The sequence below is a fragment of the Polypterus senegalus genome, chromosome 13 (genome assembly GCF_016835505.1).
Source record: "Polypterus senegalus isolate Bchr_013 chromosome 13, ASM1683550v1, whole genome shotgun sequence".
In the NCBI taxonomy this organism is placed as follows: domain Eukaryota; kingdom Metazoa; phylum Chordata; class Cladistia; order Polypteriformes; family Polypteridae; genus Polypterus; species Polypterus senegalus.
The window spans coordinates 143,017,125-143,043,958 of record NC_053166.1 but is presented as its reverse complement, the minus strand read 5'-3'; the positions used below and the strand labels follow the sequence as shown (position 1 = coordinate 143,043,958).

The window sequence follows — 26,834 nt, the reverse complement described above, 5'->3', positions numbered from 1 at the left end:
TTGATTCTACAATAAAATAAAAAGAGGAATAACCTTGGGGGTCAATCAGCACCCCGAAAGCAGATAGTAGACGTCACGTAGTATTTGTGTACCAAATTTCAGGTCAATAGGTCAAACGGTTTGCAGGCTACAGGTGATTTAAAATCCTGAACAGACAAACGAACAGCCACGGTAGCATATTAAATATAAAGATATGAAGAAAATCCATGCAGATGTGGGAAAAATGTGCAAACTCTTCGCAATGCTCGTCTAAGTTGTAATGTCATCTTTGTTTTTCATCAAAGTGGGCTCCTTTTCCACTCTGTCTGGCCATACTGGACAATGTAATGTTCACTCATTCAGAACAAACTGCCTTTAAACAGACTTAATTTTGGACATCACTTGAGCCCAATAGATCACACAATGCATCATTCTCTTTACTTTAAACAAATGCCTGTATGTTACTTACCCCATTTACTTTATACTGGTGGTTGAGAAAAATGTCTAATTTACGTTTTCATGCAGAACGAAGAGAAATGTTTATGACATAGTTGAAGCCAATACTGACAAATGCTGTACAATTGTAAACGTTGTGGAAAACATCAATGGAAAAAAGAACCAAAAAAAATTTCACGCTTCAAGTGTTGCCTAATCCACATGTTGGTTACCCAGTCATATGCATGATGCAAAATGCATCTTTTTTGCCAAAATATTGTTAGTTACTTCCAGAATATTCAGTGTACATTAGACAGTGAATAAACTAAAGCCTCATGGGAGTCACTTTATGAACTGAAGACCCACCTCTCCCCAGCACAATGGGACTTATCAAATTTGGTAATCAATTTGAAAAAGAAAAAAGGGAGGGCATGATGGGACTTTAGACAACGTGGCAGCGGCAGTGTAAGAGGGTTGGATGCTTTTCTCTGAGTACTCGGGTTTTCTAAATGAGGCACACATGAGGATGACTGAGAGCTGGTCACAGAGCTGACGTGTGCGCACATAAAACTGAATGAATGGACGGATACTATGTCTTTGACCACAGGACAAATGCCTTTAGTCCATTTTTATATTCCTTTTATTTCTAGCAGACCATTTACATAAAATTCCCCATAAATTAGTGTTTTACAGTGCTGCATGAGGATCTCATCTCAAATGAGATTATCTTCACTGCCCAATGCCACACGGCCAAGAAGAAGCTTTGGTATAGAATAATGAAGAGGGAAAAAACAATCACAGCTAAAGTAAAAATCATGTCCAAAGCTCCTTATCTGAAATATTGATAACTGCAGAAATTTCAAATGACAGTTCAAAGTTTGATTCAATCTTTCCTCTGGAAGATTAAAAAGTTTTCAGAATACTTTTTTTTGTTTCTTTTCTTTTGGGGATCCTTTCTGCAAGCGGTGTCTTGCTAGACAAAATGGTTTCCTTCACATAATCCGCAGACCTTGGATAGAGGACTCCAGAGTCTGAAAACAAGAAAAGCAGTGCATTCATTGAGCAAGACAAAAAAAAAAAAAAAAAGACGTCATCATCTCTTTAACAAACCCATCATAAATAAGATTAAAATGTAGAACTTTCATTTTTCAAAACATTATTAAAATTAACATGAGGTTACATTTCATCATAGCCTTACTTCAGTTAACTATAACAAAAATGGCTACCTTGAAATCCCATATGGTCATTGCACCGTCAATTCCAGTAGTGCAGAATTTACGACAATCTCTTTTATCTCCTTCATATATAGACACTTGGCTGCAAGAAATAAACAAGAAAATCCATAATTGATGCATATATGCAAATACAAAATTCTTAATTTTAAAAGCCAGATCATACTGAGGAAGGATGAAAAAGCAGCTGAAACCAGCAACAAACGGAAACATAACACGCTGCATAGTGGCAGTGACTACAATTGAGCGGTATATGCCAGTACTGGAAAAGTAGTGAAAAACCCAAACTTTAAAATGGTACAGTACCGGTATTTCAGGATTTTCAGTACAGGAAGTAAGCGTCTGCTTTCCTCTCAATTCCCCCAAACAATCACTATTGCAACTGGTTAAAAACATCCAGTTTGTAGACTTCATGAAAAGAACGTACACATTTTGACATTATCGGAACTAAATAACTCAAAAGTTCACTCACTTACTGTACAAGTTACACCTTACTAATCATATTATTTTCATTTGGAAGAATCCCACCCACTCCAATTCTAACAGAAAAGCAAAACTGTGCTATACTACATAAAATGATAGAAAAATAAATTCAAGTGGCACAATTACATTTTTATTGTGTGGCAGTACCCTCCTTCATTGTTATTATCCTCAGCACTCTTCATAATAATCACTGAACACGATCAGCTGCTACTGCCCCCACTCTGCCCTAACTGGTGGGAAACAGGGATTCGAGTACGAGTTTTATATGTAGTGCTTATTAAGATGTAATGTATATAACATATTGGAGTTTTGAATCTATTAAAATATATACAAATACATTTTACAAAAGAAAAAAGTTATCCATTAATTGATAAGTTAAATACAAATAAATTATATCAAGAACGACAAAAAGATGAACTCCTGCTTTCCAATAATTTTTGTTTGTGGCGCTACAAAGTTATCTTTTAAAACACATTCGATAATATGTCCCACTGTTTTTTATTGTTCTCCCAATGCTACATACCATAATGCAACTGGAGTAGATTTCCTGCTTGGACATGTATATTAATGACTGGCTCCTAAATATTTGTATGAAGTTCTTTATTTAAATCTAGTTATACACATACAAAAATGTAGTATTATCTTTTCTAAAAAAATAATGAATATAAATCCCCCTCACGTGATGCTGTTTTGATGCAGTGTCTCCAAGGCAGTGTTGCGGTCCTCTGTGGTGGCTCTCTTGTCCATATTGCGGAAGCGCTCCATAGCAGAGATATTGCGTTGAATGTTCTGCTTTGGAATGTCTAATTTGGAGACGAAAGTCAGGGTTCCACGATCATCACAGTTGAACAATATTGGACAGCAGTCATGGCCCTAAAACAGATGCCAAAAAAAAAGTATTTTACAGTTTTACTTATTTTTTATACACATTTGTAAAGTCTATATATATATATATATATATATATATATATATATATATATATATATATATATATATACACACACTGTGTGCACAATTATTAGGCAAGTGAGTATTTTGACCATATCATCATTTTTAATGCGTATATTCCAACTCCAAGCTGTATTAACTTGAATGCTTATTGGATTTAAGTACGCCAGGTGATGTGTATTTGTGTAATGAGGTAGGGTGTGGTCTAAGGAGATCAACACCCTATATCAAGGTGTGCAGAATTATTAGGCAGCTAGTTTTCCTCAGGCAAAATGGGCCAAAAAGAGATTTAACTGACTCTGAAAAGTCAAAAATTGTAAAAAGTCTTTCAGAGGGATGCAGCACTTTTGGAATTGCTAAGATATTGGTGTGTGATCACAGAACCATCAAACATTTTGTTGCAAATAGTCAACAGGGTCGCAAGAAACGTGTTGAGAACAAAAGACGCAAATTAGCTGCCAAAGATTTGAGAAGAATCAAACGTGAAGCTACCAGGAACCCATTATCCTCCAGTACTTTCATATTCCAGAGCTGCAACCTACCTGGAGTGCCCAGAAGTACAAGGTGTTCAGTGCTCAAAGACATGGCCAAGGTAAGGAGGGCTGAAACCCAACCACCACTGAACAAGAAACATAAGTTGAAACGTCAAAACTGGGCCAAGAAATATCTGAAGACAGATTTTTTCAAAGGTTTTATGGACCGATGAGATGAGAGTGACTCTTGATGGACCAGATGGATGGACCTGTGGATCAGTAATGGCACAGAGCTCCACTCCAACGTGGAGGTGGGGTACTGGTATGAGCTGGTATTTTTAAAGATGAGCTAGTTGGACCTTTTGCATTGAAGATGAACTCAAAATCAACTCCCAAACCTACTGCCAGTTTTTCAAGACACTTTCTTCAAACAGTGATACAGGAAAAGACCATGATTTTTATGCAGGCCAATGCTCCATCACTTGCATCGAAGTTCTCCACTGCGTGGCCAGCCAGTAAAGGCCTTAAAGATGAAGGAATAATGACATGGCCCCTTCCTCATCTGACCTAAACCCTATCGAGAACTTGTGGGCACTTCTTAAACGCTAGATTTACGGGGGAGAAAAACAATACACCTCTCTGAAGAGTGTCTGGGAGGCTGTAGTCACTGCTCCACAAAAAGCTGATCGTCAACAGATCAAGAAACTGACAGACTCCATGAATGGAAAGGCTTATGACTGTTATTGGAAAGAAGGGTGGCTATATTGGTCATTGATTGATTGGTTTATTTTTTTTTGAAATGTCAGAGATGTTTATTTGTAAATTTTGAGGTGTTTGTTTATTATTCTCACTATAACAGATGAAAATAAACAAGTGAGATGGGAAAATTTTCATTTTTCCTTTAGTTGCATAATAAATCTGCACACTAATAGTTGCCTAATAATTGTGCGCACATATGTATTCCCCTGATGATGTTCACACTCACATTTCCGTTGTGAAACATTCAGGTTTCAGGTTTATTAACATTTTGGATTGACTGATAGCACTGTGTTTGTTCCATATTAAAATTAATCCTCAAAAATACAACTTGCCTAATAATTGTGCACACAGTGTATATATACATACAGTATACACAGTATACATAGTACACAGTATATACTGTATATATCAAGTTATCATGAGATACACTATGCAATTTACATTAATACATTTTTTTGTAAAGCTTAATGCTGTATATTTTTTAGGCCGTTTGAAGTGTCCTCATGTGCATGGCTAGGGTACACAAATGCCACAGAGCATTTCAAAGAAAGCGCTACTTACAGCTGCCACAATGCTGTTCTCAGAGATGAAAATGACACTCAGCAAGGGAAGAAATTCAGTCTTCAATTGGGAAATCCTACACAACAAAATATATTTCTTTGCATTATTATATTTTAATGCTAAAATACATAATGTTAAACTCAGTTTGAAGGACCTGTTTATTAAATTCCAATTTCATAATCTAAATTTTTAAAATTAGTAACACCTTTGAGATTAAAAAAAAACAACAAAAAAAAAAACAAACACGACACTTCAGAAGCATCAAACCATTATCTGTTATTATCGTAGGTACTGTTGCTCTTATTTGATTGGAAGGAAAGGGACTGTGCTCATTTAAAACAGCCCATATAATACTAAGTCAGCAAGTTATATTTTATATTATGTTAAAGTTATTAAACATGCTTAATTCTAATCATTGTGATGGAGATCTGCAGCCAACTCTGACATTACTCTGTGCGTGAGAAGGAAGAGGAGCTGCACAGGATGCCAATATATTACAGAGCCCACTCAAACACATACCCACTCACAATGTATTTATGACATTCTTATTAATTTAATATAAAGAAAGCAAGATTGAAGAACACAGGTGTGTATAAACGTGGCTGATGAGGGTGTCAGTGTTATTACATTACAGGAACTGGTGGCATAACTGAACAGGTAAGGAATGCATTACATAAACTGATATTTGCTTTCTATTTTACAAAATGAAGAGTTGTGATATGTTCGTTGGTTGAATTTCACTATCCCCTGCACTTGTGACATTGCTATTGCCACAACTATATAGCATCAGTCTGAAAACCTAATCTGTGGGTCTTTTAGGATGAGGGAGAAAATTCACAAAAACATGTTGTCAGTGTGGAGTTTGCACATTTTTGGGCCCAGGATTTCAACTCACCACACCGGATGCAGCAGCTGTTATAAATGCCCCTAACTTTTAATAAATGATTTGAATTATTCATATTGAAAGTGAATTCAAGTTATTCACTAATATCTAAAAAAGTTTTAGTCTAAACTGTTTATCAACAATCCAAAAAATGTATAGAATAAAAATATATGTTTGCATAACAATATTCACTAAATCTCAACAAACATTATCATCATAGAGAAAACGATTTTTTTCTCCATATACCTTTCATTTAAGTTAGGAGGGTAATCAGAACAATGTGAATAAAGCGGTTTTATTTTTGTTGGAATTAAAGGAGAAAGAAGCAGCATTAGACAATGAATATTACTGTACTTGGAACAAATTGCCACTTTTGCCCAGTATTTCAACACTAAAACAGCCTTAAAGAAATACTACCCAAAAATGATATTTTTTTATATACACAACATACACAACACGAGAAAAAAGTTTATTATATAATAAAATTTAATGGTGACCAGTGCTGTATGATGGGCAACAATTAAAAAATGTTCATGGAAAAAGAAAAAATAATTCAATTTACTTGTATGACATAATCCACCATTTCTGTTATCCAGTAATATGCTCAAAACTTGCAAATAAATTCATTTTTTGCATGAATATTTTAACATTGTTTGCTGATCATCATATTAAACTTTTTCTCCCTCTTCTACATAAAAACATGAGGAAAAAAATTCTCTGCCATCACTACAAACTACATGGTCAACTAACAAATAAAACGGAGTATTCCTTTAACATTTCCAAATTGAACCTTACATGTGGAGCTTTAGTCACTGTAGTATCTAAATGTAGCTTCTTTTTTATCGTACGTACACAAACATGCAGAAAGAATACCTCTCGTTCAATTATGAAAATCTAGATTATAAAACTGTTTAAATAAAACAGTGTCATAAAAACATACTTCTTGGCAACTTATATTTTTAATTATCTAGTGATTTTACTGCATGCTTTTGCCTATGACCACGACTAGGTTAGTGAGTTATACAAAACTTCCAATTTTTCCAACTACTTTAAGATTGCCATCAGTTTACTTTACAGTATTGAAGATGTGAGAAATGTCCCATTTAATATGAAAAACAAAGTTAAGTGGGATTTACTAAACATTTTCTTGTGCAAAAATGTGTAATGAAAATATAAGCACAGAAGTAAATTATCATAAAACAGTGAATTTTGAACTTACATCATGCTTTTGGGGGCATCTACAACAGACACTGTGCTGTCGTGGCTAACCCATGCCAGACGGTTTCCACTAACTGAGAAACTGACGCTGTGCACCCATCCTCCACTTCCCGCACCTCCAAATTCTGCCATTACTTGACCAAAAGACATCTTAGATCCCCAAGGAGTAGCAGCAGGCTTCTCATCCACTTCCTTAATGTATGCTGAAAAGACTCTGTGGACATAAAGTAAATATTGCTTTTTACTCCTTGACTTTCAAATGAGAGTATACAGTATACCAGAAAGGTGGGTGTTTGTGGTACAGAATGATAAATTATAATTGGAAACTGCAGCTAAGGGCCCTGCACAATTTATATGGTATGGAACCATGATGAATTCTGCTGTCCTTGACCATTCCTCCTAACTGTAATAAATAGTAACACAGCAGATCACTCAAAAACAAAGGCTCTGCTTTCTAAATAGACACAGCTGGTGGGCTACAACTGTATACACCTAATCCACATTCAGCAAAAATGGCTACTTGGACATCACCATAAGATCTGTTCATCATAGTTTTGTGGAAATGATCCATAACATTTTATCTTACGGCACTATTCTTAGATTCAAAGTATTTTAATGACTTACTGCATATATTCATCTTAATGAATGATGAACACTACAATAGTCATGCATTAAAAGAATGTGTTGAAATAAAATTAAAAAGAAGAATGTGTTCAATTGTATATTAGATTTAAATAAAATGTACCCTCACTGTTAAGAAAAAAAGTAATATTTTAAGCATGGCACTTTGCTTCAGTCTGTGCCACATTTTGAGCTTCAATTTTTGAACCTTACCCTAAGAAACAAGCACACCTCCCAAACATTTTAATTCCGAGTGTAAGAAATTTTTATAATGAAACATTCTAGTTTTAAATAAAATTAACGCTTCAGAGGACTTTACTTTTGTCTGCCAATTCTCAGGGAACCTACTGCAGAACAATTAAATGACCATCTGTTTTGAAATATATTCAGACTTGGTAACAGGCACACCACAGACTTTTCCCCGCAGTTTAGAGTCTGTCACTTTGTGATAAGACTCCTGGTAATTAAAAACAATATCTCACCACTTACCGGCACTTAAAGTCACAGGATCCTGCAGCAAGCAAAACGTTGTTAGGGTGCCAATCTAGACTCAGAACTGTGGAGCGTATAGGTTTTTTGATATGTTTGCTGACCCACCTAAATAATAAAAAAAACTGCTTACATAGTGCAATATAAAAAATCTGAAAACAGTTGTCTTTTCTTTCAAATCACCATATTCGTTCCTCACTAAATTAATATCACATAAGGTTCAGAGATTATCACAGCAATACAAGAAAAAACCTGGATAGGATAGTTCATTGCAGGACCATATACTTGTAACATATACTTGTTAAAAAAAAAAAATCCACAGTTAAGACAGGAAGAAGATTTTGCTGTTAAAATACAAACTACCCGATTAACCAGTGCATATGCACTTCATGCCCTCTAACAAGGCTGATAATAGATATTAGCAAGTGTCACTTTTAACCATTGAGCCTAAAACTGGTAAACTCTCTTTAACACTACAAGCTAAAAGTAATCTGTAATTCCGGCGAGATCTGAATTTAATCCTAGTTATGATAACTGGAAAATCCTCACTCTGTTAATATGAAGATTAACTGTATCTGTGTGGAAATAAACTGCCTTCCAATGTACAATATATTTTGGAAATGTACACTTATCCAGAAATGTAGTCTTTGTTAAGAATGAGAAAACCAGATTCAAAAGGGTGCTTGTCAAAAAATAACTTTTTTGGCTCGAGATTAAAGTATCTACACGTTACACAGTAAATCCATATGGCTATCAATAGTACCTTCAATAGAGTCAGATGTCAGAGTGTATTTGTAGAAATCGGGAAAAGACAGTTTATAAGATATTTTAATGACAAAGCTAGGAAAGCCCATATTCGTCTAAATTACAGATACAGATTGAAAATGTACATGTCATGTTCAAACAGATTTGTTAACGGAATAATAAAAAAAAGAAGGATGCAATATTCATTTTTTAATCATTAAAACCAAACAGAATAATTATACAATACTAGCCAACCCGCAGCGTACCATACGCCGCATAATCAGGCCGGTTTTTAATGATTTTTAAGCACAGGGAGAAAATTAACATTTGAAAAATCGGTAATGTAATAAATCAGCAAGGAAAGCAACATTATAACAATGCAAGGAACGAAACAACACAATAAAACAGTTTGCTATGGTGCACGCGTCGTGCGTCATAACTGAAAACTCGGTTTTTAAAGACTGCCTACTTCATTGTGTTTTAACCTCAGTTGTAAAGGATTGTTTTAAGGATCCCATGGGATACCCCTCGCAAACCATTTAACACGCTGCATATGGCGATTCACCTCCGCGAGAAACATGCCTCTATGAACAGTCAACGTGGCTCGGAGGTGCCAGGAGTTGGTGGGCGTGGCTCCTTCTGCGTGCGCCATAGGTGTCTTACTTGTCGGCGGCTCAGTGAGTCCACGCCCCTTCCGGTGTGCTTTCCATGGTTGTCTTGCCTTAGTGAATTATATATATAGATGGCTGAGTGATATAGTAAGAAAAGACTCTACAGCTATGTATTTAAATTGCTAGAAATTGACAAACAAAAAGCATCACTATACAGATATTAGCAGATTGCATTTTTAAAATGATTAATTTTGCAATTCACAGAGATGCTGAGATTGCTCAAAGATATTGAGCATTTGCCCTGTAAGAATATCCTGTCATTATCAAATATAAACATAGTGAGCATAAAATATAATAAACTGCTGAGTTCCACAGTCATAAATTGAAAATATCAATTGATCACAACTCTTTATATGAATAACAGATAGAGCAAATAAGAGATGACGCGTTGTGAATGTTGTTACATTTTGCAAAAAGCATTGCATAGTTTTGTAATTCACATAAAGAAAAACTGTGAATCAGAAGCCTTAAACGCTATGTCAATTGAAGCGGACACAGAAGCTCTGTAAGGATAACTGCAAGGCTGTTTGTACAATAGGTATTGTGATACTGATAAATGGGAGTCTGGATGACAATGAATATAATAAACTGTTTTAAACTATATGAAAACACCATTATGTACAAGAGGAAATGGAAAATTAATTTACAAATTAGTTAAAAAAAGAGAAAATACATTGTTAGGAAAAAAATATAGCAGACTTCTAAAGACTTCATAAACTTGGTATCCTTCACTTACCAATCATTCTCCGACTCAAAATAACATACTGAAATTAGCCGTGCTCCGCTCCCAACTGCGAACTTATTCTCTAAAGGAGACCATTTCACAAAGGTGGCTGCACGGTTTATTCTCAGTATCACCAGAGTCGGCTTCCATATCCCATCCTTTTGGCTCCAAACATAGGCATTGCGATCTGCACCACAAGTTACAATGCGGTCGCTTTTTGGAGCCCAATCTATTCCTAGAAAGACAAAAACAAGTATGACCTTTGTTAAAGGTTTAATTTACTAAAGAACTGTTTAATTTTTATGACAAAGATTGTATAAAAAGGATAACTACAGGAACTAGCTGCACTTGTGTATAATTGAAACTACAGTAATCCCTCCCTATATCGCGCTTCGACTTTCGCGGCTTCACTCTATCGCGGATTTTATATGTAAGCATAACTAAATATATAATGCGATTTTTCGCTGCTTCGCGGTTCTGCGGACAATGGGTCTTTTTACTTCCTGTACATGCTTCTTCAGTTGGTTTGCCCAGTTGATTTCATACAAGGGACGCTATTGGCGGATGGCTAAGAAGCTAACCAATCAGAGCACGCAGTTAAGTTCCTGTGTGCTGAATGCGGTGTTAACCAGGAAGTCTCGTCTTGCTCATTCAGCATCAACGTGTTTTGCTGTGTAAAGAGTTAACTTTTGTGCTCTTTTGTGTTTATCTTTGTGCATAGTCAAGCCCTTCATTAAGGCTCCAAAACAATCTGCTCTTGCTTCAGAGGCTGTGCCCCAGCGCCAACGGAAGATGTTAACAATTGCCGAAAAGGTTAACGTTTTGGATTTGTTGAAAGAAGGGAAAAGCTACACCACTGTAGGATGCCATTACAGCATCAATGAGGCTACGATTCTTTTTATTTAAAAAGTACGAAAGGAATATAAGATCTGCGGCTGCAGTGTCCTTTTCACCAGGGTGCAAAACGAGTTGTAAGTGGATGTAATAAGGCAGTAGTCTGGATGGAATCTGCTTTAGGGATTTGGATTGAAGAACAATGGCGGTGCTACACAATTGCCTGAAGTGGCTCCTTTAAAAGGGCTGTAACGCTCTCCTTTGTTGTGCAGTAAAATGAAACTCATCGTTATCGGACAAGTCATCGTGTCATTGTTGGTGAGTAACCATAATTAATTTTCTACTTACAGTACTTATTACATGTACGTATGTTTAGTGTCACTGTACACACATTTACTGTATACAATTTTTCTTGCATTGTACGTATTTATTGCTGGTGGCCTGTCTATCGTAATGGCTGTAACATATGTGATATCGGACCCGCTCGATATCTTTAAAATAATACTTAGGTTTTACTGTATATAAACAGAGTGTTTACATACATAATTTCAATGAATCTTACCTAATATCTAAGAGAATACAAAGGGATTATGCTGTATAACTGTGCAAGGAATATTTATAAACAGTGTGGGAGAGTTTATAAGGGCTTAAAATATATAAAAAATAACCATACAAACATATGGTTTCTACTTCGCGGATTTTCACCTATCGCGGGGGTTCTGGAACGCAACCCCTGCGATCGAGGAGGGATTACTGTAAACCCAATGCAGTTGATGCCAATAATTGTAAGATTAGTGCCTCAAGAATTGCATTCCTATTAACTGAGGCAAGTGTCTTTCCTCCTGTATCAAATCAGAGCGAAGAATGAATGCAGTCTGTAACGTAGCTTTTATGCAGGAAAGAATGTTTCCTCATTGTAGCTATAATAATCTGATCTGATAGAGATCATTGTTTTCAACCTTCATTTTTGAAATGTAATGCTATTTGGCAACTTACCTGTGATGTGTCCATTGTGTTCCTTAAGATCATGAGTTTTGATCCACTGGTTACCACTTTTCTTATAGATATGAACTTCATGATTATTGGGACTAATTGCAATCTCTGAGGAACAAAAAAACAATTTTATTAGGAAGTAAAAAGTAACAGCATCACAATAGAAACAATCTGAAGAAGTTTCTTTTTACCACACTTGGAATGGTGTACCTCTGCTTGTTTGTGTGTCAGAATGTGAGTACTGTGACAAGACAACTCAAAGATTAATTACTCCATCTGAGTGAAATTTAATGCAGTTATTAAATTTGTAAAATGCTTTAAGACTACTAACTTTGAGCAGTATTCCTCCAGTAGGTCCTGGTCTACAGAGAAACCTAGATATACCACGGATATATACAAAGTCAGAATTGTAAAAGTTATAGTTTCATGTACGTAAAGTCACAAGCTAGACACAAAAGACTTAGGAATTATTTTTTTCTCCTTATACAGATTCACAAATACCTAACTCTTCTCTAACTCACCTTCTTCATATCCTCTAAAGAAACACAATACATGTATACAAAACAGCAATTAATCCTGTCTTTTATAATATTTTCATGCATAGTGATTTTAAAGGGCCAGGAATCATTGACTCTACTAATCTGTGCATTTAAGTGGTTAACGCTTTGGACTTCAAAACCTGAGGCTGTGTCATCAAATCCTGCTATAGACACTGTGTGACCCTGAGCAAGTCACTTCACCTGCTTGTGCTACAATTGGAAAATACAGCTGGTCACATTTCTTTTCTATCTCTCAAAAGATATACGTCACCTTGGTTAACGGTGCCAGACAAAAAATAATAAGTATACAGTGGAATATTATTTTTACTATTAATATTAAGAGCTAGCCAAATGTAAACTCAGGCAGATGAAGCAATGTTATTAAAAACTGAAATATTTACTGTACATTTCATCTTTTTAGTGCAAAAAAAAAAACAACTTTTGTACAGTTAGTTATCAATTATTATTTGGATCTGTCATAATATACTTTCATTATTTTACAGTAAATATCATGTAACATCATTTTGGTTGTGCCCAAAAGGCCATTTTTGTGCATGTACTTTTTCATTTCTCTCTATTCATAGCTATTCCCTTTATGTCACCACATGTGGCTTTTCCTTTTATGTCACTTAACATTTTACAACTTTAGTCTTGTCCTCATAAAGGTAACAAAAGGAAAAACTCAGTGGTCTGAGAAAAAAAATGATATATTTCATTAAATAACTGGAACCATCAGGTTTCCCAAAAATACATTAGAACATATATAATTAGCAAATAAATGTAAATTATTATGTGCATTAAAGTGCTTACCCTAGAAAATATTTTTAAATAGATGTGGCATTGATTAATATCTAAATAAAAGAGCATGAAATAATAACATTACAGTAGTATTAAAAAACAAATAATATAAAATTATAAAAATGGAATAGGTATACATTAGTAATTGAATTACAATAAAAGAACACCCACAAAAAGGGCATAATGCATATTTCAAATTTACATTCACAAAAGGAATGGCAATAAAAAAGGCATACAAACTTTTAACTGAATAACATTTTCTAACTTGTTATAATTAACAGGAAGTCAGACTACTGTTGTGTGCTTTGCATTACAAATGACTGAAAGGGGATCTCAATGTGAGAACTTGTTTCCTTTGGGGGCAAGGGGGATCATGTTGTAGCCTGAAGGCAGAGGTAAACTTATGTCTCAAAACAACCTGCAATGTAAAGAATGATACATTCAAGGACTGAAGTTACTAAAATCTTGCTACTCATCAGGTGATGGAGTGGTCACTTTAAGTAAATTGTGGCGTGTGATTAATAAGGTACTGTTTCTGAGTTTCACGCTGACTCCAAATTTAATTTTTTGGTAGTATAAGGTTAGATTAGTTTTGGCAGCCAATCAACATAAGCAATGCTGGAATAAGAATAGATACAAGGTGTTAAATTAAATAAACAAACATCACAGGAAACCTGTTTGTAGTGTGTTGCCTTCAAAAATGTATTTTTTTAATAGATTAATGTAATTTTCTTCAACACTGGATGCTGCAGTAATAAAAAAAGTAGTAAGTAATCAATTACTTAAATAAATTTTAATACACATACATGTATCATATGTTTCAAGTCAAACTGTATGTGCAGTATCAATATATATAATTCACTAAGGCAAGACAACCATGGAAAGCACATCGGAAGGGGTGTGGACTCACTGACCGCCGACAAGTAAGACACCTATGGCGCACGCAGAAGGAGCCACGCCCACCAACTCCTGGCACCTCCGAGCCACGTTGACTGTTCATAGAGGCATGTTTCTCGCGGAGGTGAATCGCCATATGCAGCGTGTTAAATGGTTTGTGAGGGGTATCCCATGCGATCCTTAAAACAATCCTTTACAACTGAGGTTAAAGCACAATGAAGTAAGCAGTCTTTAAAAACCGAGTTTTCGGTTATGACGCACGACCGCATGCACCATAGCAAACTGTTTTACTGTGTTGGTTCGTTCCATGCATTGTTATAATGTTGCTTTCCTTGTTGATTTATTACATTACCGATTTTTCAAATGTTAATTTTCTCCCTGTGCTTAAAAATCATTAAAAAATCGGCATGATTATGCGGCGTATGGTACGCCGCGGGTTGGCTAGTATATTTATATACTTTAAAAGTGAACAAGCATAATGATTCATCTAAGAAGGAACTGGCCAGAGATAAAGTTGCACACCATATAACTGTTAGTTATAACAGAACTGAATTGAATAACTGAACTGTTCAAGATGAACTTATGAAGAATAACCCATGCAGTTTAATATTATATATAGGCAGCTCTTAAGTTACATTAATTCCACCAATATGAACGAAATCATAATATTCCAAAATTTTCTTTTCAAATTAATTTCAACTAAGTTTCACCTAGTGACTTTTGTTTGCTAAAGTAAACTAGTTTCAACATGAATGAATACACAGCAATCATCACTAATGATAAGAGCTTGTACCACACACTACAGACTATGTCACCACGTCGATCATTTTGTGCTTTCATGTGCACGTGTCGCTAAATGTAATCAGCAACATGCACAGCAAGCAGCTTGATTGAAAGCTGGCTGTATTCCTCAGCATCCGAAGTATGTTTCTAGCTGTGCCCTCTAAAGGAATTTAGCTGCTGGAAGTGTCTGGCAAGACTTGATGATGCAAAGACAGCAGGTGCCACTGAACTTAGCCAGCAACACTAGTAGCCATGCAATACGTTCTGTCATAGGAAAACAGCAAGACAGGCAGCAGTCCATTTAAATAAGGATAGGTAGATCCTGTTGCTTGTAAATCACAGAATCCTAAGTAAACCTTGCAGCCTTAGTGTCTCAGGGAGTGCAACTACTGGGTTGCTGAAGTGACAAATCTTAGCAATCCAACAGCAAAAACAGTACATCTCTGCTGAGGAATTAGTTCTTACTCAGTGGGTGAGTGAGTGGTGGGTTTTCATGCTGTCACTATGCTTTTTTCCATCTCTATTAGGAAATAGAAATGTATAGGAATAAGGTTGACATACTGGTTAATTTTAGTTTAAATAATTTGTTATTTGTGGTTTAAAGTGCAGAAACATTACTCCAATACCATTTTATTAACAGGTTTGAAATGTTTTTATTCAAAATATGTAATAAAGCATTATGCACTTTTGACAAGACTTCCACTAACATGCATTTTTACTGTAGGATCTGACCTGCCTACAAATTCGGGTTACTAATGTCAGGAGTGAAAGAACTCATCTGTAACCAACGTCGTCTGTATATTGATTTGTTTTTCTTGTTACGTACCATTCATAAAAAACAACCTTTCAGTTTCAATATTTAATAATAGGCTATAATCATACTGTTACAAAGAAATGTATAATCAAAATAGTTAAAGAATTTGGTTAAACAATCTAATTCATTTCTAGTTAAAAAAATAAATAAAATAAATAAATATGTGGGATGTATTGAGTCAACAGTTTTTTTTTTTTTTTTTTTAAATAAGTACTAGGGGGCTTTGCACCCTGCTCGCGTTGCTCACCAACCCCAAACCACGCCCCCCATAGCGGCCTGTGCTACACGCCAGCCACTTCGTGTCTCTGCTGCTCGCATATGTAAATTTCACTTTCACCAAAACAACAAAGCTTTTACTTCTCGCGGATACGCCTCTTCATTGTAAAGAAACACTTCTTTTCCCTGATGGCAACACGAATTAGACTCTCTACAAGTCTCCAACTTAAAAATTTAACAATATATTCAATCTCTTTTTTCGCTGTTCCATTATTTCAACGAGTAATAATTTCTGTTTGCTTGCGCTAATGCAATCTTTACTATCATTTTTATAAGACTTTCAAATTTTAGTACTTTCAGTATCTCTAACCTGCTCTCCATGTGTACCGCGCTAACGTTTTTGAATTCTTTACGAGATTCTACTTTGTCACCTACTCTTTGTCTTTTATTTCCGGCCCTGGGTGTGGTTAAATCGCTTGGCACAAAGTTTCGTCTCGCGGGACATGAAAGTATCTCTCTGGAAAAGTCACGTCACATCTTGTCCCAGGCTAAAAAGTCTCATCTCGTCCTAGGATTTTTTTATTATAATACAGAGATAATAAAGAGACACATTTCAGTTTTATTTTCTTTTTATTTTGATTGAAATTAATTTTTAAATACACTGCATAACTTAACTGCCATACATAAAATTAGAATATCAGACAGCAATCCACATACTGTGAAAATGTTATATGCTACAGTGTCTGGCAACATACACCCTAGTTAATTCACCATATGGTCTAATTCAATGTTTCTGGGACATACATAGCTCAATTACAGCACAATTCAGGTGCAGGAATTAATCAACTGACAAATGTCTTTATTAAAGTCGAAATAGTACACTAAGACCAATAAGAAAGTACAAAATTAAAATTGACTTTTATATAGTTTTTTAAATTTTCTAATCTATTTTTTTTTAAATCCACTCACTGATAAAACTAAAAAAATCACATTCCAAAGAATGACCATATGCACAATTTACAATATTATTTTGGCTTATGGTTTTGAATAACACTGACAACTTTTATTTTAAATGTAGCCCAGAAAGAAATATCACTTGCTTAGAGAGTGAAATTATTGTACAGTGTAAAGAAGGAATTTATATTTTATTTTCACAGTTCTTTTGATTTGTCATTCATTTCTAGACCGATGTCTGAAGTTGCTTTTGTTCATGCTGCATTCACAAACAGCTAACAACTGATAATAAATATGCCCCATGGACTAAAACAGGAATGAGTGCAATTGAAGAAAGAAAGAAAGAAAGAAAGAAAGAAAGAAAGCCCTGAAGGATGTTACAGCCATTGGTGATCAGGTTACACCTGCCAATTAGTAATGCCAACATTCTTTTAAAGGATTGTGAGAGTTATGCAGACAGGCAGGCACTACATCCCCTCAGGTGAACAGTAGGCATGACATACAATACGCTTACACTACTTTGCTGATAACACTAGAAAACAGCCATTTTAGCATTCCTTGACACAATTTAGCAAATACATTTTTTTAAAAAGTACCAAAAGAAACACTTCCAAAAAGGTCGTAAAACAGCATTACAAACTACTTTAAGAAAAAGTGAATCTAGTGCTTCAGATGCAAACTGCTCCTAAATAAATAGTTCTAGATTACACTAAGCTAGCATCAAAACATATTAATTTAGGTTTTATGCACACTAAATTCAAAAACTGTGACCTAGGTTGCAAAAAAAAAAAAAAAACTTACGTGTTCTGTCACGGTTCCAGGCATGGCATGTGATTGGTTCCAACAGAAACTGATGTAGAGACATTATGATCACAAAAATTCTTTCAACAGCTACGCCAAGCCCTGAGAAAATTATAATTGATATTATGAACTCATACTGAACAGTCACTGCATATGAATGTTGCACTGCTAAACCATATTATATGATAGCACCTGTTAAAAATAATTGCTCTCTCACTGTATATAAACATAAATTAGTCACTGTCATTCATAGCCCTCTAAGTTTGATGAAGGACTCATGAAGATGCAGCATACATGCATATATCATTATTTATTTAATATCATAACCTCAGTCAGGGTTGTATTAAGCATGCATAATTTATAAATGTATATAAAATCATTAATTTATCTTTTGTCATAAGCCCAGTATCCTGGTCAGGGTTATAGAAAGCCACAGAATGAATACCTGTTCTATAAATTTACAATAACTTCTTGTCATAATCCATTTGGCCTTGTAATGGTCACATAAAGCACGTACATTTTATTTATTTACATTGATTCATCCACTGTCATAAGTTGCTTAAACTAGTCAGAGACTCGTGAAGTCGTCTTTTTTGTCATAGTGAGTTCTTTCTGCATAATTTAAAAGTGGATGTGCTTTTTTTTTTTTTAAGATAGATAAATACTAGATTACTATAGTTTAATGCATTATGTTGCAAGTTAGTATTTTCGTCTTTAGTAAATTCTGATATTAAGATGTAGTGCACATAATCAACTCGATTTCCCGTTTTAGCATATTAAAGTTCACAATGACCTTGATTAGTCTATTTTATTCATCAAAAACTGGGTCAATAAAAATCACATGCAAAGGTTTAAAAATGTATATAGACAGTGTATGCTTCAATACTATGCAATTGTATATAGTGTATATGTTTATTTGTCAAAGAAAGTGCAGTTGTTTTAACATGAACAAATGAAAGACAAAGTGGAAGGTAACAGGGGACCATTTTAGCCAAGTCTAAAAGCCATACATTATCAGTAAACATATTACTCAAGCACCTTAAAGATATGTTGTGCTCACATTCCCTTATATCTCCATGACCAATAATGTACATACAACACAAGCCTACTTGTGCAATCTACGTGAAATTGACGATAAAAGATCAGAGTCCGAACTTTATAAAACCGACCCCTGGATTCGAAAAATACCTTAGCACAAGTAAATAAATGCCACCCATGCGTACTTTTCAAAGAAGTGTGTATTTAAAATCTAGGTGGAGAGTGTGATAAGACGTACTGCAGGAAGAAGCTTGACAAACATTGCTGTTTTCGGGGAATTCTATAATCACAGTTGTTGAGCCAAAATCTAGAAAAATGAAAGGCACCGTTGCTGACTTATGACATAACTCAAGTCGCGATATACCCATCACATTTCTGGATTTTAGCTGACACGGGAGACAGTAACGCGTAGAGATAGGGTAAGGTATCAGTAACTGCATATTTTCTTTAAACTGTACCTTAGGAAAACAAGAATAATAGGTGTAACCTGTGGATTCGAGGACAGTACCTTGAGAAAATAAGAAAAATAGGTGTAACCTGTGGATTCGAGGACGTTTACCATAGTGAATCTAAATAAAGCAACCTCTAAACAAACACAAATGACTAACTAGATATCCAATACGAGTTTCATAGCGAATCGCCGGTTCATATACTCCGGCCTTCGGATGCTGGGCAGTCGTTCCACAGCACCGGAATTTCCCACCAGCCGACGCGTCACTCCCTATTCGTTCTCTTCAACGCGGCCCAAGGTGAGGCAAGCCGGTCTTTAAAGGGCCTCGGCGAATTCCGCCTACCTCGAAGTCCAGGATAAGAAAATCTTGCTTGATTATGTCGATGTTCCCCTTTTGCGGATGGAGGGTGTGGTGACAAATGCAGCGACGGACCTGAATTCGCGGACTCTGGGCAGTCGACACGAATTCACGCCGGGAAGATCGGGGACAATCAGGGACCGGGAAGCACTGCTAGCTGAACGAGCGTGCGCACTGAATCGTGCGCGTACCCGCTGACGACGCGCCTCCCGCCACGCAAGCGCGTCCTCCAAAGGCGTTCCCGGGATTTCGCGTGCTAGTGTAAAGTGTAGGCTGCTGATTTCTTCTTTTTTAGTTTAGATGTTTCGGTTTCTTTCCTGCCTTACGGGACATATTTTACCCTTTAATTTTTTCTCATTTCTATCCATTCTTTATTGCTGTAACCTTAGAGTCTGGTTTGTTTTTATTTCAGTTTTTCTTCCTCGTGGTTGTTTTTGTTACAGGTCGTACACTCTCGTTACACAAATGCTGGACAAGTTATATGTTTCGTTTGCTTGAGAGTACCCACCTTGTGCTGTAAATGTATGGCGATCAGTTACAATAATCATATATATCAGTTGTATAAAAAGAATGTTTACTACTCATACAATATCCTCCTGACTACCAGTAGTTCAAATTTGTCCTCTCTGGAGGACATATGTAAACCTGAATATCTCCAACCCACTGCATACTACTGAATTAACTCCTTTTGCCATCTACTGAGGACATTTAGGGCTTTTCAATGATGCCAAATGTGAAGGGGTGGGGCTTTGGTACCTTTCTCTTTTTCATTAAGGAAAATGGCGTCCATCACTGCAGGCACATTTTATGGGAAGAGGAAAAGTAAGTGCATTGTACTTTTTATTGAGCAAATTCTGGCTTGAAATGTTGGTGGCATATTTAATGTAAGTCTTTTAACAACACATTTAAACATTGTCTGAATAATTTTAACTGTATTTTAGTGTAGTATTTAAGTGTTAAAAAAATGTCCTCTGTAGTGGACATTTGTAGTTATTTCCTCCACTTTGTTCTGAATCCATGACCAGAAATCGGTTTTACAAGCTGAGAAATTCCATTAAGATCGTCAACGACCTTGATGTTCCAGACGATGAAAAAAGAAGTGATCTCTTGTGGAGAATCAGGCCCCTCTTGACCAAAGTAAGGCAAGGATGTCTAAATCTGCCTAGAACAGGAAAATTGTGCATTGATGAGCAAATGGTTCCATTTACTGGTCGCTGCCCAGTGCGCCAGTATGTACCGGCAAACCATACCCAACTGGACTGAAGGTGTTTGTCTTGGCTGCACCAAATGGTCTGGTCTTGGATTTTGTAGTCTACCAAGGCAAGACTACTTTCAGAGATACAGGAGGAAAAGGCATTGGAGAACAAGCTGTTCTTCATTTGGCAGAGTCTGTTCCCCAAGGAACCCACCTGTTCTTTGACAGGTTCTTTACAACGGTCAACCTCCTCGACACCCTGATGACAAAAGGGCTGACAGGAACTGGAACCCTCATGAATAACAGGGTTCCAAAGGAGTGCAAGATCATAGGGGATAAGCCCTTCAAAAAGAAAGGAAGAGGGACATCAGAGATGGTAGTTAGACGAAACCCTCCTGAACTTGCTGTCATAAAGTGGTTGGACAACAAGCCAGTTGTCATGGCATCCTCTGCCTATGGCATTGAACCTCAGGACACACGCAGAAGATGGTCCAAGAAAGACAAAGGTTTGTCCAGGTGTCAAGGCCACTGGCAATTGCTGAGTACAACACCAACATGGGTGGTGTGGACTTGGTTGACTGAATGTTGAGTTTCTACAGGATGGCCTCTCGCACTCGGAAATGGACAGTGCGTGCAGTATTCCACTTTTTTGACTTGGCAATCACCAACTCGTGGCTTCAGTATAAGAGTGACTGCCAGTTTCTGGGAAGAAACCACTGAAGTTCCTTGACTTCAAACTGCTCCTTGGTGAGGAGTTGATTACCCGGGCTCAAGCAGGAATCGCAAGTGACAGCGAAGATGACTACACTCCCCACGTCAAAAGTGGAACGGCAGCCAAATGCAGCTCTGAGACACTATGGCGCCATCCATCTTCCAGAGATGGTGGACAAACACATGCATCAAGGTGTCGCAGATCTGGCTGCAAGAGCAAAACATATGTGATGTGCACGAAGTGCAAAGTATTCCTTTGTGTTTCCAAGAAGGGGAATTGCTTTTTGAAGTATCATACCAAATAAGCACAACAAAGCAAAATAAAACAGACAAACAAAAGTTATGATTGACAGTTATGGATGTTAAACTCATTCTTATGTTGACTTTTTTGTATTTTCTTTGGCACTAACTGATTGCCATCAAGATTCAGTTTCACATGTATGGCGTTCCGATGTCCACTGTTGTGGACACATGATATCTGGAAAATAAAAACTTTTTTTTGAAAAAAAATGTTTTCAGTATTCTAATTACCCTACAAAGATTAGAGAATTTAAAAAAAAATGTGATTGGACAATATTTTTTTTCCTGGTAGTCAGGAGGATATTATCAGTTGATGTTTTGTATTGTGGCCAGTGGATTCTTTTCTCTTTACATGGCACTTTTAAGTGGATCGCTAGATGGAATTGTGTTTGCGACTTTGACGGTTTACCCTCATTATAGACTAAACCGGGGATATCTTGATTGTCGATTCCTTGCGATCTGGACCTGAATTCGCGGACTCTGGGCAGTCGACACGCAATATTATCAGTTGATGTTTTGTATTGTGGCCAGTGGATTCTTTTCTCTTTACATGGCACTTTTAAGTGGATCGCTAGATGGAATTGTGTTTGCGACTTTGACGGTTTACCCTCATTATAGACTAAACTCAGCAGTGGCATATCTACTTTGAAAGTAATGAAGCTTATGCTTCAGAGTGCAATATCCTGGAGGGAGCCCACATTGCTTAAAAGTTTTGGGTGTCTATAGTAAATGAAGGTTTTTTAAAAAAAACAATATTAATATAGTGTAATTCAATAAAAAATAATCATTAAAAGGTTACCCATAAACAAAAAAATTTTAAAAGTAAGGATGTTTCATTATAAATATATTGTAGATATATGGGGGCAAAGGGGGCCCCTATAACAGTTCAAGCTTCAGGGCCCCATAAATGTAGGCCTCTGCCTCTGCAGCTGGATCTGAAACTGCTCATTTGTATTCCAACTTGTCAGCACCCTTTCAGTATTTTGTCTGGTCAATCCGTTTTTCAAATCTGTTTGGTCTGGTGAGAGTCATAATATCTTTTCTTTTTATTTTCACAATTATAAGTATGACTGTATAAGCCAAAGCAAGCAATGAGAGATCCGATTAGCAGTTTTTTTTTATCTGTTTCAGGGAAGGTTTTGTTCTAATTTAACAAAACAAAAGTCTCCAAAAGCCATACTTGTCTCCTAGTGTCAACAAAGAATGTAGCTCAAAGTGCTTTACAAGGTGTCAAAAAAGAAAGGTTTTAGGAAAGAAAAACAAATTTAAAATAGAGCAATAGGATTGAATACATGGCATACCTAGAAGTCAAAGAGTCTTCATTTAAACATTTGTTTTCAAGTCTCTAATGAAAGTTCAGTATTATGATCAGACGGCTGGAGAGAACTGAAGAAAATTTTAAAACACTCCAAGTGCAAGATGCCAGAGAAATAAACAAAATCTGCAGGGGTTCCAAAGCCAAACAAGAGTCCACTCCCACTGGGCGTTCTACCAAGCATACATTTTCCTGTGTAGTTCCAATTATTCTTTTAAGTTTTTGTCCCAGAATTTTCAATGCAGTGGGTCTCATCAACAGTTGGAGTACCCACTTTCATTCAAACATCACAGGTGGCAGCATAGTACTTCAGTTAGGTGGTGGCACAAAGCACCACCACAAAAAAATGGAAAATAAAAAGCAGAGACAAATAGATATAAATAATGATTGTAACATTAAAGAAGAATATGGTATTAGTAGAAATAATATACCTAACAGTACTGCTATGAAAAGGCCACATTAAATGTTTAAGCAGGTCAAAATGCACAGTCTTGTAATCTGACACAATTTGTTCTTTATAGTCCAGTGTTAGCCATAGCCCTGCCATCCATCCATTTTCTTCGACCGCTTTCTCTATTAACAGGTCCCAGAGTCCCTGAGACTCCCCCAAATCACAGGACACAAGGAATGGATAAGCTGTTATCAAGATACAGGTCCATCATAAATGTACCTATTTTCCGTGAATATTAGAGTAGATTATAGTACCTGGAGAAAACATCCATGAGTCACAGGGAGTACATGTAAACACCACGTAGAATGATTTGGCAAGAGTTAAGGGTCACATTGCCTTCAAGCAACAGCATTGAATACTACACACCACTATGCCTCTCGCCACTTCTGTCCCCTGCATTTCTTGCTGTTTTGTTGCAGTACATTGATAATAGGATCCAATAACAGGTCAGATCCAAGGGTGAGTGTGCAAGGACTAACTTTATTAAGTGACAGTTGCATGAGCTGTAGCAGATCTCTAAACCATGACCTACATGTATTTTATTTTGTCACAAATCTAACACAATGCACATCATTGTTTCTTTCTTGTTCAAAATTTCTAATACCACTGATAAATTATCAGTTCCCAGGTAGCATGCAGGCTTGGAATCGGGTACGGGTGTGTGCAAGCACATGTCACTCATTTATTAATTGGGGTGCTTGGCCGATTGTTCTGTATACACATGCGGAGGCAGGCCGATCAGTTGGATGCCTCGATTGTGCCTCAGGTGGAGCATCTTGTCACGCCTGCACCCATGTAGAGAGTACAGTTTAAAAGGAGCCTGCACAGCAAAGAGTGATAAAGTTAGAAATGAAAAAATGCATGGAGGTTAACAGATGGAGATGAAGGGTAGGAGCAAGAGAGAGCCGGTGCTAGGCAGAAGGAAGCAGGCAGACATGAATGGAGCCTTGGGAGAGAAGTGTGTGGAGAGGTCCTTAGGGAGGCTGAGGGTTGCTCCTTTTGAGCATGGGAGCAGGAGCAACAACAATACTCCGGAGGGCTCCCCTGCAAGGCTGGACATAGCAGAAGGAATCAAAGGGGTGAATGCTCAGCAGTGCCACATGGATTGGCATGGGATAGGCAATGGGGATGCGAGCAGATCAGAAGGCTGTCTGCACTTGTTGGATGACATCTCCCCGTGCTTGCGAGACCCGAGCAAGGTAAGCCAGGAAGATGTCAGTTTTAAAGGGAAGCACCGGGAACTGAGATTTTTAGAGAAGATTCCTGACATGTTTTTTCCTTGTTTTTTATGGATTTATTTGTTGGATTTTAACTTCCACAGTCAGTAATTTATATGGGTTATTTATTTGTAGAACTTTTGCACTGCACTTATTGAACACTGCTAGTTTGTTTTTGGATTTTAATAAAAGCACTTTGTCACTTTTGCACCTACCCCTTGTCTGGATGTATGTGTCCTCATCTGCCTGTCTCATCTCGGTTATAGTACAGAAGGTGGTAGGATCCCAAGGCTCCTGTATGCAACAGGATCATGGTGCCAACCCGCACCGTCACACCAGTCTTGTCATTTTATTATCTATGACTTCCATTTTCTTTGATGATTACAGAATTACTTCAGCAGTTCCCTTGTTACAAGTTCTATGGACATGATCCAACTATTATAATTTCATTTCTTCTCTTAATATTCTGTCTTATTTCTGTCAAATGTGTAGAAGTGGTTTGTACATACAAGTGCTGAGCTTCTTTTTTCATTGTAGTAACGAAAATATTTATCATTGTATATGTCAGATTTATGCCAACTTTTTGGGTTTCATTTGTATAACATCATTTTGTTTTTGTTTTAGAAGCGTGAGTACAGTTGTTTTTTTCTCTATTGTTTCTTGTCGTTTTATTGTTTTTTCAGTATTATTTACAATTGGTCTTTTTGAGAAACCTGTTTCTGTGTTAACTATTTAGTACTGCAGGTTTTCTTGTGTTGTGCTACGTTAGATGGTATTTGTTAAAAAGATTGTTCAGTCCCCAAGTAGGTTGTGTTCACCACAAGTTTAGCAGTTCACTTCCAATCACTGAGTCACCATATGACTCTGAGTGAGTCACCCTTTCAGTGCAAGAATTATCCACATTCTCGAGCAATTGAACTAATTTGGATAAAACTCTCAGAGATATATATTAACATAAAGGTCACCTTAACTATGCTGTATGTGTAATAGTCTTCCATTTTTAGTGTCATATTTAAAGGAATCCAGTGTGTCTCAAACTATGTACAGTTAAACTATTTTTTAGTTATACACTATCATACGATTATTTACCAAGAACAGATTCACTTTTTCTAAATTATAAACTGGCCATTACATAAGAGAAATCAATTCACAAGATACTGTAGGTTATGTGTATGTCATGTTAATCAGTGACCACCAGAGGGCTCCAGACATCTGGTATAAAAATGACGGTACTGGTGTGCATTTGTATGGATTACAGGAGAAGACCAGTGCTTCATGAAAAACTAAGAAAATATTGACGATTCAAGAAGGTGGTGGGATATCAAATGTGATATTTTCATTGTAGTTCTTTATTCTCAAATTCAGGTTCTTTTCATACATCAACCATTGCATCAGAAAACGAAATATCAATAAACTAAAAATGTAACTTTTATTTAAACTTCTTGGACAAAGTAATGCACATATTAATGAAAAGTTTATTTGTGTTTCCTTTTCAAGCGTTCCTGTAGAATAGATGGAGGTCCTAGCTTTTCTTGAGAGGACAGCCATCTTTCATCTGAGATTGACAGGTACTTCGCAAAAGAAACAGTCAGAAGTTTTAGCAGAAATCATTTGACACAGGTTATTTTGACCCAGAAAAGTACAGGTTAATATAAAGTGCAAAAATAACTCCATATGCTTCTGAATAAGAGATTAACAGCACCCATAATGGGGACACATTATAGAGTGTAATATCCCATGGCAGAAATGGGTTTATATATCCCCTTCTGCATCACGGACATGAAGGTCTTAACTCAAGGGGGTTAACTTTTTAACTTGTTTGACATGCTGAGAGTGATTGTCATTGGCCATGATTGTCAATATTTCATGAAGTGTCTTTTCAAAAACTGCCTCTATAGAGTCCAGACTGACTCACTAGACGGAGAAGGCCTTTCTGAACAGTTTACAG

General features: G+C 36.5%; 1 protein-coding gene across 1 annotated transcript; it reads right to left on the bottom strand.

The window, feature by feature from the left end:
* Window positions 1-1,004: 1,004 nt before the first annotated feature.
* Window positions 1,005-19,897, bottom strand: arpc1a (actin related protein 2/3 complex, subunit 1A). The gene is made up of 10 exons (XM_039774554.1): window positions 19,683-19,897; window positions 17,851-17,952; window positions 12,052-12,156; window positions 10,234-10,456; window positions 8,083-8,190; window positions 6,974-7,186; window positions 4,872-4,947; window positions 2,809-3,002; window positions 1,641-1,731; window positions 1,005-1,445 (listed from the first exon to the last, which is right to left on the bottom strand). The coding sequence occupies exons 2-10, from the start codon at window positions 17,912-17,914 to the stop codon at window positions 1,407-1,409; spliced, it is 1,113 nt and encodes a 370-aa protein (XP_039630488.1). The 5' UTR covers window positions 17,915-17,952; window positions 19,683-19,897; the 3' UTR covers window positions 1,005-1,406.
* Between the last annotated feature and the right edge of the window lie 6,937 nt (window positions 19,898-26,834).

What these genes read in the sequence shown, in the direction of transcription:
- arpc1a (XM_039774554.1), bottom strand. Translation starts at nt 17,914, where the DNA reads ATGTCTCTACATCAGTTTCTGTTGGAACCAATCACATGCCATGCCTGG. An exon ending in ACACAATGGACACATCACAG is followed by an intron (nt 10,457 to 12,051) that starts GTAAGTTGCCAA and finishes TTGTCTTTCTAG; the next exon opens with GAATAGATTGGGCTCCAAAA. An exon ending in TGACCATATGGGATTTCAAG is followed by an intron (nt 1,446 to 1,640) that starts GTAGCCATTTTT and finishes TCTTGTTTTCAG; the next exon opens with ACTCTGGAGTCCTCTATCCA.